Source organism: Lissotriton vulgaris, chromosome 6, assembly GCF_964263255.1.
Source record: "Lissotriton vulgaris chromosome 6, aLisVul1.2, whole genome shotgun sequence".
In the NCBI taxonomy this organism is placed as follows: Eukaryota; Metazoa; Chordata; class Amphibia; order Caudata; family Salamandridae; genus Lissotriton; species Lissotriton vulgaris.
This window is the reverse complement of record NC_141694.1, coordinates 498989776-499005535: the sequence shown is the minus strand read 5'-3', so window position 1 is coordinate 499005535 and position 15760 is coordinate 498989776. Positions and strand designations below refer to the sequence as shown.

Below are 15760 nucleotides of genomic sequence, written 5' to 3'. Positions count from 1 at the left end.
GCATGGCTGGCGCCTGCCGCGTTCTGGTCGCGGACGGGCGCAGAAGGTCTTGCCTTTGGTGAAACTACAGCACGAAGGCGGCGCACCTACTGCACGGCCGGCCTCCATCTGTCCTAAGTACCCGGGGCATGAAGTGAGGTGATTGGGGGAGGAGTCGCGTCCCTCCGTACAACCGGCACCGAAAGCTGTGACGGACCGGAGACAGCGGAACGGAATCAAGTTGGGGAGGTCACAGGTAGAAACAGTTCAGAGCAAGGTACAAAGTTAAAATCACAATTTATTTAAAAAGAGTTAAGACTAATAATGTGTTCTTTTATTAAACGGAAGCCTGATGGTTAAAAGCCTTGTGGCGCGCGCTACTCATGTGCTGGAAAGAGTTTGACTTTGGTGGGGTCAGCTTTACAATATCAGTACCAATCTAAGCAACATGTGAAAATGTGTAGGACTTTGTGGTGATCAGATTTACTATTCCCACTCTTAAGGTTTTTGAATAAAACATTTAGCTAGAGACCAACACAATGCAAAACATATTTGAAAAAATAAATGTACCATTAAATATAATAGAAAGAACACAAAATTAAAAAAATACAAATGTAATATTAAAAGTAAAAAGTAAAACCTAAAAGACAATATTAGAAATATTTTAAAACTCATCTCTCCTCACTAATCTCAATAACAAGTACGGGCAATCCAAAATATTTAAAAAATAAATAATATTATAAAACTGGAAAATATTCATATTAATGTAATTATTAAATAAACAATTACAATGAAAACAGTTAATACATTTTAAATTAAGGTAATTAAATAAAATGATGAACCAATTAACAATAAATAAAAAATCCACAACTTATTAAATTATCATTTAATTAATCTGCATTATCAATTAAAATGAAATTTCATCAAACTTAATTCTAAATAAAACCAATAATTTACATTTTAAAACGTCTTACTATAACCCCATAGAAAACCAGCAACCTATTAACAATATCTAATTTAATTTGAAAACGAATAATGAAGTAAAACTTTACAAACTATAATAAAACAAATATTAATATATTACTAATAACATATTACTAATATATCTAATATGTATCATACTGATTAAAAAATATATTTAATACAACCATATTATGTAAAATAATATTATATACAACTGAATTCAATTAAATACCTACCAAAAAAACGATTTTGGTAAACACCCAAATGGGATCTGTCAACACCAAATCTGTCAACACCAGCACATGCTTCTATCTTTAAGTATGATGTTATAGTATTAGAGGGTAAATATACTCTATTGTATTAACTATTTCACAAAGCTTCGATGTGTTTCTATACCGTGTCTAATACTCACATCTGGTCCTGTAGTACAGAAAGTGCCTTTGGCGCAACAGGCTTTCAAGCCTGCCCTACATACCCCAGAGGCACTTGGGTATTACAGAAGGGGCCACAGACGACTGTCCTGCCACTTCTGTAATACTAACAGTGCGCCTCCTGAGAACAGCCCTCTAGAGGTGGGAAAGGGGACCTATGACCCCCCAGACATCCCCTTGCAGGGACTGCACCCTCCTTCAAAGGGATCTCTAATTCCCCTTCATAGTGCACTGCACGCCTGCACCGTGAAAACATGGAACAGCTGTAAATAATCCTTTCCGTTTTTCACAGGAATGTGCTGCTGTTCATTGTTTGTGTTTTTAAAGGTGTGCCGGGTGCAAACAATTAAAATCTGCATTTACCATGATACAGTCCCTTGTCTGTAAATATGAGAACCATGCATTTATAACTTTTTGGACATTATTTTTCTGTTTGATATTTCCAGAAATAGTATTTCTTTCAAACTTAGCAGCCTTGCTATTTCACAAAATGCATATGGTTAATGTTCCCTAAATAAACTTGGAAAGTATTTTCTTAATTAACCAGCTTTTAGGTTGTGCAGAACCTAGATCTTGACCAACCCCCCTTCGTGTGGAAATTGAAATTTCATGATGCTTATGCTGGCCATACAACCACATTATAGTTACTATGGGCCTCATTAGGATTGCGGACGGACTTGCATCCGTCCGCCACCCCCGAGGTGGAGGGACCGTCCGCAGGGGCAGCAGCAGTCCCTCTGGTGCAATTAGGATGTGACCGCCACCCTGGCGGTCACATCCTGTATCTTTAACCTTGCGGCGGGTGCTGCTTGAAGCAGAAGCCGCCGCAAGGTTAAAAATGCATGTTTATCATTTACATGCACAAAGTGGCAGGCACCGCTCGGTGCCTGCCACTTTGTGCATGTAAATGCTGGGGGGTACCATAGGTACCCCCCATGTGCACTCCCCCCACCCCCCGACACCCCGGGGACCCACAACGGGCCCCCAAACACCAAAGACCACATGCTTTTCCACGGTGGAAAAGCCGCCGTGGAAAAGCATGTGACGATGCACATCCTAATTTGGCTGATGGTGTCTTGCAGACACCGCCACCAAATGGCCCTCCTCACCCCGCGGATCAGCGGCGGACGGACCTGCCATCCGCCGCTGGGCCCACCGCAATCCCACCACCCTCCTAATCTGGCGGTGGGTGTATTCTGTGGCCGCGGTGGTGAATCTGCATCCTCTGGGCTGGCGGTGGCTTCCGCCGGCCCGGAGGATGCGGATTTACCGCCATCCTAATGAGGCCCTAAGTTAGGCAATGTCTGTTGCCATAGTGATCTGGTCTCATAAATTTGAGATCTCATCAGGGTTTTCATAAATGATGTCATAGAATATGACATGGCATGTCATTACAGGTTTCGCCCCCTCTTTCTCTCACACGCCATTCCATCAAGCAGGAGATTCCCCAGGGCTCGGCATTAAGCCCTGTCCTGTTTAACCTGTACGTCCAACCCCTGGCGGCAGTGGCGAGGGATCACGGCTTGACCATGGTCTCATATGCCGATGACATGCAGTTGGTGGTGGCCCTCTCTGATGACCATACTCGGGCGCTGCGCAATTTCGTTGTGGCCTAGCAGCGGTCGTGCACTGGATGACCACCAACTGCCTTCAACTTAACGCCAATAAGTCAGAATTGCTGCTGGTGGGAGAGATAAGGGGCTCTGGAGCACGCATAGGTGGCCGGCATCTTTGGGCAACGCCCCGGCCCCTAAGACGGCAGTAAAAAATCAAGGGATCTGGTTTGATTCCATTCTTGGGTTTCAGGAGCATATCAGAAAGATTGCTGGTACCTGCTTTGGACTTCTTCGGGGCTTGAGGCCCATGTTGAGCTTCTTCGACCCCCCCCACCCGCCAGTTGATAGTCCAGGCGACTATTCTGTCCAGACTAGACTACGCTAACTCACTTATGTTAGGTGCCAACAAGGCAGAAGTGACTCGCCTTTTGCGAGTCCAGAACGCTGCTGCCCGTGTCCTGCTGAGGCTCCCCAGAAACTGTTCTACGACGGGAGCTTTGCGGCGCCTACATTGGCTACCCATGCCTCAAAGGATCCAATTCAAGTGTTATGCCTGACCTTTAAAACCCTAAAGATGTCCTCCCCGAGATCCTGTCTAATTTGTTGGTCCCCTATGTACCCAACCGCCAGCTACGCTCTGCTGACCATCTCCTGGCTACGGTCCCCCGGGTGGAGCGGCTCAGAGTGGGGGGCGGTCGTTTCAGTATCTTGCCGCTAAACTGTGGAACTCCCTCCCTGTCCAGATCCGTTGGCTAGATTGCTTGTTGTCCTTCTGTAAGGCTATCAAAACCTTTTTATTCCCTACGGTCTGGCCCTAGCTCTCTTCTGACACTGTTGCAACGCTGGGACACCTCTTCTCTGAGGCAGCTGTGTGCTATACAAAAAAACCTAACATACCTAATATCATCATGAGTGACATAATATGTTATAGTTAATTTTTGTGTTTTTTTAGTTCAAAATGTTAATGTTGTCACTGACATATTCACCTAACTAAAACGTTAATTTAACCTTGTTGTTTTCAGAGAATAAATGAAAGTAAGTGCAAAGTAAGGGCAAACCCCTCACAGGGCCTTATGTTGTTTAAAGGGGAGGAGGGGCCACGTGGCCTTCCCTTCACTGAGTCTCATCAAGCCCTTTAGAGCCTTGGGACCCCAGTGCCTTATATGCTTTAGAAGAGAATCTACTTGCAAAGCTCCAGACAATGGGGCATTTACTAGTGCAAGCCCAAATTGAGCGCCATGCAGACGAGGTTCTCCTCAGCTCTATGCACTATGGCTGTGTCAGCGCTAGAGGGAGAGAATGTGGGCTTAAAAAATGTAGCAGTCCAAGGGGGCTCACCTAAATCACAGCCATCTTCGAGCCTGGCAAGCTTTGCCCTACCTCAGATGAGTGTTTCTATAGGAGGAAAGTTTTTTGTTTTGCAAACAAATTTGCCAAAATTTGATAAATATGCATAAAACCTTGCATAAACTTGTTCAACCAGCTCAGCTCCTTCCTGGAATATTTAGGGTGATTTGTCATGCAGGGACCACGAAAAAGGGAGGTCCAAAAACAATGATTTCCCATGTTAATTCTCAAAGGAAACTTTGCTTTCCGATGCATAAAAAACAGTTGAATAGAAATACCCCAAATCTGGCAGTAATTTAGAACTTCATTCAGAAATCACGCTTTTTGATATTTAGTGTATATTTTTTTTAGCTGTTTTTGAGAAGTTTCGTTTTAAAGAGGTGCTTGGGTGGTCATAAATGGGTTAAAGAGTTAGGCATCTCTGGACGGTTGCTCCCATGGGATTCCTGTGGTACTGTAAATTACCCATTTTGGTACTGCGGGACTGCTACTGGTCCAGCGGTATAGATAGTTATGATTGCTTGGCCTCAATAGGACTCAAAGGCTAGATACCTGTGTCCTGGATTTGATTACAAAAGTAGTATAAGAGGCCATGTTAGGGACACCCTGCCCACTGGCACTTGTGGAAGGGACCCAGAGGAACCTCACCATGCTAAAACGAATTAAAAAAGCGTATGTTGCAGAAACCATGGTATTCCTGCAGTACCTTCTGCACAAGCATCGCCCCATGGTACTAAAATACTGTGCAAGCTTTTCCAGGGGCAGCTTCCAATGTACCATGGCACTTTTCTGGGAGTGAAGCCTGAGTGCCAGTACCAGTAACAGTGAAATGTTTTTAAAACTAATAGGTGAAATGTAGTTCTGAGTCTGTAGGGATGGGCATCTACGGAAGTTTCAGCATAGGGCCTGGCCGGAGGCTGGGCACTTGAGCTAACTGCCCGCTAAGTACAGTGAAAGGATGTGTGGGGGTTTGCCACCTGTAGCAAAGTTGGCACCGGGGCCTGGTTGGAGGCTTGGCCCTGCAGCCAACCCCTAGGTGCACACAGCCAAAGACCATGCACAGTGGGGGTTTGGCTGCCCACAGGAGCTTGGGCATATGGACCCAGCCGCCAACCCCCCAGCTTGACATGGCTTAAACAATAGCGTGATGTCTGTCTGCTATAGGGTTTGGTGCAGGGCTTGTTGCTACAGCCGAAGACTGTGGATAGCAGGGGTTTGGGCACCCGTGGCAGGGTTGTGTTCAGGGAATGTCTGGAGAAGAAGAAGGTGCTTCCAACCTCCCATTGCGCATGGCCAAAAGCTGTGCTCAGTGGGGAAGATGGCTGAATATGATCAAAAAACCTCAGAGACATACATGGTGGGGTTAGCGCAGGGCATCTCTGAAGGCAATGTGCAGCTGGTGTTAGCTGTATGCTGGGTTTTGGGTGATGCACAAGGTGTTTGCTCAGGGTTGGGAGCATGACCTACCTAAAAATCAAGCCATCAATTTAAGCTGTTGTATTACTCTTACCTTTTGGAAGCCTATAGCACAATATGAGAATTATTCAATTATCTTATTATTAGTGTAATCAATGTTGTTATTCAAATCAATTCAGTGATGTCAACAGTGATGTCAGTTAACATGCCGTGAGTGATGTAAAATGTGAGGTCATAAGCAGTGTATAACGAGGTGCAAGTGATAGTTGGCTAAACTAACACTGATCTATTGCAGTAGTTTTTGGATTTGTAATGTTAGTTTAGGAAGGTGGAGACTTCTATATATGGCGGAAAGTAGTTTTGCAGGGCAGCAGAGGTTAGGGCACTGCCAAACTTTAAAAAAGCCTCGCCTTACAACAAAGAAGAATTTCCAGAGGGATGTACACAGACAATATACCACAAATTGAGATACAAAGTATCACATACATTTGCACACAGGGTGACTGTTTTGTGGGTTATGGGCTTATATTAACTAAGCGTTTATACATAATCGAAAGAACATCTTATTTCTATTTCTAATGAGACAGAGGCCTGCTCAGATATTATTGTGTGAGACAGACATGCTAGTTTTCTACAACGAACCTTAAGGAAAAGGGCTTAACCGTTCGACCTCGCTATCTCATACAACACACAGTTTAATGTCTTTCAAATCATGGAAGGACAACTGCTCACTCTACTTTTAGAAGTTGATACTATGCTAAACATCTAATTAAGCAGCGCAAACATTTTCCCACAAATGAGTTTCAATTTATAAACCGAGGAGGCAAAATTATATGGATCATAGCTGCACTATCCTGGAATTCTGTACATGAAGATCCGAGGAAACAAAAAACCATAACAGCCTTCATTCTCTGAGGTCTTGATTTTAGAAGACATGCATTCCCTTTCTAAGAGCATTTAACAACTCTTTACCCACTGGAAAGTAACTGATTAGTTGGGTAAATCACTGTATTAGCACTAGCACTCTGAGGAGGCTTCTCTGCACACGACACAACTGAGAAAACGAGTAGATAAATGAAAGGGAAAGTGGCACTTCAGTGAGTCTGCATTAATATCTGGCTCCTGTGATTCAATAAATAACAGTATTTCTTGACATAAGGATTGCCTTATTGCCCAAGAGGTCCACAGACCATAGAGAATTCATCTGACAAGCAATCACAGCATCTTTGGATGTCATAAGATATATAATGGGATAAAACTAATCATAATAACCATCATTTTACATTCTGAAAAATAGTTTTCAATATTTATTAAGCAATACTTATTTCCATTGTAAGTCTTACCTTGTGCAAACATGTACAGTAATGCGATTTAAATCGCTTTTATTGTCCTCTACTGTAATATCCAATGAAAATGTATCAGTGATATCTGTGCCTCTTCTCCGCCTAGCAGTAGGTTTGACGTTGTAGATTACATTGAGCTGCAAGGTAAAGCACTTATTTTAATACAATAATGTTTTCAATCACTATGTTAGCTTTCTTGAGTTAGCAGTGTTATTTTTTTAAAATTTCAGTTGGTTATTACCATATTCTGGATCCAGCAGCTGCATATCTATTTTTTTATATTGGAGTATAAGAGTGCAGCAGAGAAACAAGGGCATTTTACCATCTACCAAAACTCCACCTTCAGACATGACATCCCTGGAATACATTAGTCACCAACAACTTGCTGGCATCAGTTCCTGATATTTATTCTGCACCCCAATGAGACATGCAGAAAGGAATCAAAAAAGAGCCACATCAGTGAGAAATACAGTTATTCATACATATTCATATCTGTGGTGATTCTTTCTTCTTCTTATGGATACACTACACCATAGAATAGGATGTATATAGCGGGAAAATAATATTTTATATTGAACAGGGATTCATGATGAGGGACACAGGAAACATACTGCCCCAGTAGCACACCAAAGACAGGGTGCCATAACTGACATTGTAATCCATATAGAACTGTTCTACTAATAGCATCAGGTCATCTTGATGTGTTGATTCATACAGGGAAAACATTTTTGCACAACATATGTTCTTATTAATCATGGATCTAGTTCATAGGGGAAGAGTGAGGGTGACGTAGAATCAATCACAAATATTGTTATCAACATTAAGATTCTGCTTTGATGGATAGACCTTGCCACAGGTTCTTCACACTATGAATGAGCCCCAAAGTAGTACCTCCCTGGTTGGCAGGATTGACAAGTGCTGGCTAACCAAGGAAATCATGCAACACAGCTTGGGCAAAGTACCTGTCACTGTGTGTGAGACCTTAGGCAGTAGTGCTAGCAAAAGTATGCAAAGATGGTCATATAGTTGGCCAGCAAATGTTGGCAACTGAGAGGGCTCCTGAAAGAGTTGTAGAAGCAATGCTCTTATAGTGAACGAATGCCCTCAAACGGTCTTTCTTGGTCAGAGGACACAAAGGAGTTGAGGCTTGCAACTTAGTATCAATTCAAATAGAGATGCAACCAAGAAAGTCAAAACAAAGTTCAAAACACACAGAGGAACTATAAATAAAGTTGAAGAAAGTAAGTAAAACAAACATTTAAGAAAATGCTCCCCTAGTGGCAATCTAAACAGTCATGGATGATCAGGCAGACACATGAAAGTAGACAAGGCTACTAGAACTTCAGAAGAGCAACTAGAGGAACATTTCGGGGGGGGGGGCTAATAAAATGTTCGGGGGGCTAATTCTTCCAGCAATAGACAGAGTGGAGAGGCAGTGGCTCTAAGAAGGGGTGAAAAAACAACATCTAGTTAACAAGTAAATGGTCTTTTAAAGACCTGTGAAGTACTCGGGTGCGCTTGCAAAAAGACGGATGCCAGACCAGCCAGCCTACAGCAGCTCAAAAACTGTGTGTGTGTGCCCGTAAAGCTGTCTCAGCCCGGGCTTACACACGAGGGGGGCTGAAGCCCTTTGAGCCCTACGGGCATTGCGCGCCTGTAGACCTTACTTATTGTCACTATTAGGTACTGCTATGGAAGGGAACACAAATAGTAAGATGTTGGAAAGGTGAGTTTTAAAAGGGTCAATACATTTCTACTCACACCACTGAAGACACAGCCCACCAGTCTGTGTAGATGGATTTAGAAGTAGGCTTTCCACCCATTAAGATGATGCCTGCAACATTATCTGAAAGGTGATAGGATTCTAACAGCCAGCACCGGACATGCAGCTTCCGTGTTTGGGTACTGAAGTGTAGGTCCTTAACATCATTCTGCAAAAGTAGGGTCGAATGCTGAGTGCTCATTCTAGGATGATCATAATCTGATGTGTTTTATTCTCCATTGACTTTTGCAGTATACTTGATGGAAGCGGATCAGAAGAGATGTATTCACCAAGACCCGAAAACCTGAAGGCCTCTTCTAGGGAATCAAAGTGATGGGTATGGTACTGATGGAGCAAGGATTTGCACGAGAAGCGTCTTGCTCTAATTCATGAACCTCGAATAACCCTAACTATTTCATCAACCTGTTTGTTTTACTAATTTGTGCACTTTTACACTTACACAGGGTATCCGAGAGAAGCTTGCTTATGTGTTTTCTAATCCAAATACGCTTGCAAAAAAATGGCTGCTGCTACGCGGGAATTTCTACTGCGCATGTGTCTGTCATACTCACGTGACATGACGTACTCACAGCTTTGAAGGGAATCTGTTGCTTCTGCGCACTAGTATTAATATGGCTGCTCTGTGTTCTCACATGCGAGAGGCTTGCACTGTTGCTTTTGCTAAGCTGTTCGTACTACTTAAACCTAATGCTATAGTTTATTATAAAATAATGAGTTAGTGTAGAGATTCCTGGTATACAGTGTATTCATTTATTTCTGTGTTCTAAAACCATTTCCTTTTACTTTTCATGTATCGCTATCTTTGGGCCTGGGAGGTACTTATCACTCCATCTTGAAAGTCCTTTCCACGCATGTCACTCTGAAGGGGGAAGATGAACTCTGTGGCCTTGAACTCAAGCCAGATGGCAGCTACAGCCAAGATGTGCCAGGGAACTCAGTGTGACCCCACTAGAAGAAGTCAAAAGACTACAATGTATTTGTCAATAGAACATTCATTGTTCTATGAAATGAAGATACCCTGAGAACCTGAAATTAAGAGGCGTGAACATTAATTGGAATAGGAGACAGCAAAAATTCAAAATATTAGGTGGTGTGATAACCGGTCCTCCTACTTTGTCCAATCGAAATTGGGGATCCTTACACTTGCAACCTTTGGGGGGTGGTACACTGATCTGGAAAACAGTATAACTAGCATAGGTTTAGCTAGCGAAATTGTCCGACTTGTCTGAATAGCTGACCTGTCACTGACCTAATGCACTCAATAGGTGACTAAGAGCGCTCTGTCGGGAGGTTCGAGAACCCAATTGGGGTTCTGAGAAATTGAAGTGCTGGTGAAGCATTTTGCTGGGGAATTCGATAACCCAATCGGGGTTTTGATTGATAGCCGCAGAGAGGGAGTAGCGCAGGCGTTGCAACTGAACTGCGGGTGCTGGTCTTAACCTTTGGTGGTCCAGTTCTGATCCAAATCCAAAGTGTCCTGATATGCACCTGCTTGCCTACTGGCACTGAAATCTTTGGGGTTTCTCCTGTGCTTTCTAACTGACATGTGGCCAGGGTTGGTCTTCACATCATTCTAGGTAAATATATATTTGTGTGGGTAAATGTCAATATAATTTGCGTCCTTATCTTTACCTTCCCTGTATTGCAAAGCTAAGATTGCATATGTTCCTTTTTTCTTACCCTAACCTTAAGTAAATGAGATGTTTATTAGCGTGTTATTAGCTTATTCCACTCTCTTACCCTCCTTTTAGTTGAATGCTAAACATGATTGCACAAATGTTCTTTTTCTTGACCCTTCTTTTCAGTGGTTAATCTGATCATCTGTTTTATAGCGTGTCCCAATTTTACCTTCCCTATAGTTACGTGCTATAATCTATCTTTTACATAGCTATGCACTCTTTCTGATCTTGGTTATTGATAGTTTAATTGCATTTAATCTATGGTTCATGACTTTTGATGATGATTAGATAAAGAGTTTGAACCTACCCTGAGTCTGTGGTTATTTTATGAGTGTAAATGTTATTGATTTTGAACTATCTTCATAACTTAAACTCCCTGATTCATCGAGATTATAGGTATAAGTAACGGAGTTGGTAAGTCATATGGTATAGGAACTAGTGGAACAAAATAAACTGATAGTAAAGTGTGGGTTACCTGATTAAATAAAAGTATATTTGAATTATGGGCCCAGGTGAGTATTTGGAAACATTTATAGTCGGGTGACCTGCGTGCTCTATCAGTATATTACCTTGGTAGCAGAGGTAAGGTTAGAGATTAGTTAAAGACAGGTAATTAGTTAGTTGGTTATGGTTACATTTATTGATCGATCAAATGTGAATATATTTTGAAATGTTTTACATTTTATTAATGTTGATGCTGCTATATTGAAATTATGTATTAACCAAAATCGTTCGTACCCGTTATATGTTCTGTTTGGAATCCCCAGGGGCAGAATAGCGGGTGGTAAATGGAAGCCACAGTGCAGTGAGGTCACTTAGTTGCAGGAAGTTATTGCATGGTTGGGCAGAACCGGAAGCACTATTTAGGGTTTTCTGTATGAATGTGTGAATAAATGGTAGCAAAGAGTTCGCAGGCAAAACTTTTGTTGGGATATCACCTAGTAAGCGTCACACGGAAGGAGTAGCAGGATCGTCCGAGCTTGATTGATAGCAAACGAGTTCGCAGGTGAAATTTTGGCCTTAGTATATATCCCGGAGTGGATTAGTCCAGAAGAGTAGCAGGTTCTCTAATGCTTGTATGAAGGGTAGACGGAAGGGATCTACTCGTAGTGTATGAAAAGTAAACGGAAGGGATTTACTTGCAGTGAAATATTTCTTTTCCTATCTAGTCACTCAGGTACAGTGGCGAATGTGTTACTTTGTTGAATAATAAAATCTGCACTTTAAAATAAAAGAATTGAGTTTTGCATTACCTTGTGAAGGAGGGAGTCAGTTGCGGAGCTGCGCTGACGTCACTCAGAGCCACGTGGTATTGGTCGAGACAGCGGGCGTGTAGCTGAGATAGCATTGTAAAGAAGGGGTGAGAACAGGAGCGTGGGAGCTCGTCTCACGAGAAAGGCCGCGCAATCATTGGTTGAAATTATTTGTAACCGCATTGTTGGTTGGTTAAAGGAAAATTAAAAGAAGCACTAGTATTGGAAGCATTTAGTAAACAGAAATAAGCAATTTCGCACGATTTTGAATTTTTGTAAAAATATATGTGGTACCCAAGTCATCCAGAATATCGACCTGATCCACGATACTTAGGGTTTGCTAAAGATCAGATGTTAAGAGGCCGACCTTGCAACATGTACGGAAGTAAGAGAAAACTGTCACTTGTAGACAAAGTTAAGATTTACTTTAAAAAAGACAAGCCTATTAAAACTAGAGAAGGAGTCATTATTCCACCACCGAATACTCCTGCATCATTCATGATGTTTGTAAGGGGATACCACTCCTGCGTATGGTTAGGGAACTTTGTGGAATACACAAAAGATGACGGAATGTTGGCCTTTCCCTTAGAAGGTACATTTATTGGAAGAATTTTGTTTAATTTGAGGATTCGAATGAATGATTTACATCCCAGACCTAGATTAACGCAATATGAGGCCCTAGAAGAATGGGACATTGGGGCTTTCGAGCGAGACAGACCTAGAATTGATAAAGGACTGAGTAAATTGTATCCAAAGGTTCCACGAGATTCCAAAGTTAAACAAATGAAACAGTGGCGACAGAATATCTTAGTGGAAGGGCTTTACCCAGTAACGGTAGAGGAGCATATGGGAGGTAAAAGGACTGAGAAAACAAAACATTTAATGACTATTGGTGATTCAGACGATGATTATATGGAGGATTTGTTAACGAAAAATCCATCACCCTGTAATGAGGAACCCAGACCAGTAAATCCGAATAACCTATTTTTAAAACCCCCTTATATTGAGACACCAAGTACCGCAAATCCGACTGCCCCAGTTTTAAAGCCACCTTTAATTCCGCAAGTGATACATTAGACCTCCATTGAAAGAGTATTGCAGGAAAAAGAAAGAGAGGCTTTAAATAACCAGAGGAGTGAATTAATTCAGAAAATTTCTCAATTAAACACCAGTCCTGAAGCTTTGACAATCCCATTGACTATTGGCCCAGTTGTTCCCTTGTACGGGGAAAAGCAAGCTAGTCAAAAAGCTCCAGTTATAACTGCATCAGTAGTACACCCGCGAAAAGAATCATTGATAATAGGTGATCAGGCAAGTGAATGTGAGTCAGTAATATCTTTAATGGACATACCAATACGAGAAGCAGGGAGTGGTTCAATGAGGAGAACCACTCCATTAACCTAGAGAGAAGTACAGGTTGAGACATCTTCGGGAACCAGAAGCGCCATAGTAATAACTCCTGAAGAAATAGACAGATGGACACGAGAAATAGAAAGACCCCAGGTCCAGCCCTTAGATATATATAAATTAAGGATTGAAATAGAAGAAATGATGGCTGGGAATGTGGGATTGGAGAGATTAAATACCCTTAGTGAAGACGAATTATTGTTTATTTGCAAAAGTATCACAAAAAATACAAAGGTGTTTCATGAGAAATTAATGGACACTGCAGCTAGCATGGGAATCGACATTGGTAAATCTAAAGTATTACAGAAACCTTACAGAGTAGAATTTTCTGACAAAGATTTAGAAAACATGAATGTGTCAGGAAGAAAGGTGCAAATAAGAGAGCTGATGACATCAATGCAAAAACGGGAAGAACTAGGGAAGTGGAAAGCAAGATGGGCAAAGAAAAAGAAAGAGATTCGATCAAGACAAATTACTTCAGAGTATGTTTTAAAAGAAGCAGAAAAGGTAGAAAAAGTATATCCCATGCGAGAGGTACCAGGTGGAGGCTATGTGCATGTACCATGGTCCCGACAGGATATTTTGTCATTTACGAATGATTTCCCAAAACTTCGAGAAAATCCTGTAGAGTGGTACAGACAGGTCGAGAGATTTGTAAAGGTGTCAAAGTGTCTGTTGACAGATTTAGATGGCTTATTCGACATTGTAGTCCCTGTAGATTTGTGGACCGACTGCAAAATTGCTGTTGATTGGCCTAGTGAGGAGTACCCAAGAGACCCAAAGACAGGAACACCTTCTGAGGATGTAATGAAGAAATATAATCAGGTAATACTTTACCTAAAGAAGAAGATGCCTGCAGAGGAAACTGATTGGATGAAAATAGATAAAACCACTCAGAACAAAGATGAATCAGTGCATACATATTATGAACGTCTATTACAGACATTTAAACAATACAGCAGGCTAGACAACATTGACATGAAAGATATGACACATTTTATCTACCGATTTGTGCTAGGATTGAGACCTGAAATTTCACAGTGGATTAAAGACAATAAAATTTGTTGGCAGGCTAAGCCCATAAATGAGGTTCTTAAATATGCAAAATATTGTGAAGACGATCTAGAAAATAAGCGGAAAGAGTTGAAAGAGAAAGTCATGTGGGCACAAGTGAAACTAGCAGAGCGACAAGAACAACAGTTAAATCAGATGACTAGCAACCAAAATAAGGGTTATGGAAGTGGAGGAAGGCCGAGGGGAAAAGTCAATAGGGAAGATGCTAAGAAGAAATTCCCATGCCACGGATGTGGCAAGTTGGGGCACTGGAAAGACGAGTGTAAGGCTGTGCAGAATGGTAATGTGCAAAATAATGATTTGAATCCACAGGGCAGAATGAGGTGCCACGGAAGACCCAGCAGTAGGTAATACAGAACCAGATACCCCCAGCACCTATGCCAAATTATAGGATCAAAGCACAACAGAGTGTAGATACTTCAAATTGGGAAGGAAGGAAAAAGAGAGATGCAGCAACATCACAATTTCTTTTAAATGACATTCTTTTGTGAAGACCCTTACTGACGGTGCCTGAGGGGGGAGGACGAGGAGTGCGTGCTTGGCGCCTCCTTGCCGGTAGACCAGTCTGGGCCATACATTGAAGGAAAGGTTGAAGGAAATGATGTCACCTTTCTATTGGACACTGGTGCTACCCGTTCTACTGTGAGAACAGCAGACGTTCCAAACCTACCCCTCTCGGGAGAAGCGATCCAAGTGGTGGGCAATTATAATAAACAAATTAGTACCCCAGTTACATAACCAATGGAAGTAAGAACAGGGAACTTTAAAGAAATGCATAGATTTGTTGTCTGTGATTCAAGTCCTGTGAATTTACTAGGACGAGATTTGTTTTGCAAAATTAATTGCACCATCTTTTGCACTTCGAATGGTGTCGAAATTCAAACCCCAGACGAAGACGGAATTTACAAAGTAATGTTAGCAAGACCAGAGACAGAAACTACACGAATGACAGTAAAAGACTTACCAGAAGAATTGCAACAGACGGTAAAGCCAGAGGTATGGGACTTTACTGGAAAGGATGTAGGACCAATGGCCAATGTTGATCCAATAAAAATGACCACAAAAGAAGACGCAGTCTTCCCAAATACCCGACAGTATAAAATGAGTGCAGAAATAAAGGCAGGTGTTGCAGTAGAAATAATTCAGAAAAGGGGGTGGTGATGAACAGAGTGTCTGAATTAAGCAGACCACTCTTACCCAGTCCAAAGATCAGGGCTTGATCCATCACCGTTTTTTAGCTCACCGCACCATCCCAGCTCAGAACTTGGCTATATGCAAATTAGTCTGACCCTGGCTCAGTGCATCATGGGAACAGGGCAGACCAAACTACCAAGCCAATTCTTATACTGGGAAGGAAACAAGCTTCCGGGGACTGGTTTCTGGCATTTCAGCCGTCTTCGGCCCGGCTTGCTTGAATCCTGATGGTGCAATGAGCAAGGGACTCACATCTGAGTATACCCTTCCACGCTTATGGTGGACAAAAATGATTCAGAAAAGGGGGTGGTGATGAACAGAGTGTCTGAATTAAG

General features: G+C 42.1%; 1 protein-coding gene across 1 annotated transcript in view; it reads right to left on the bottom strand.

Annotated features, from left to right (window-relative positions):
- The window catches only part of LOC147707489 (CD109 antigen-like), a 943435-nt gene that overhangs the window by 79615 nt on the left and 848060 nt on the right, over window positions 1–15760 (bottom strand). The window contains exon 30 of the mRNA XM_086926506.1: window positions 7036–7172. Within this exon, the coding sequence (XP_086782632.1) occupies window positions 7036–7172 (137 nt within the window). The remainder of the gene's footprint in view (window positions 1–7035; window positions 7173–15760) is intronic.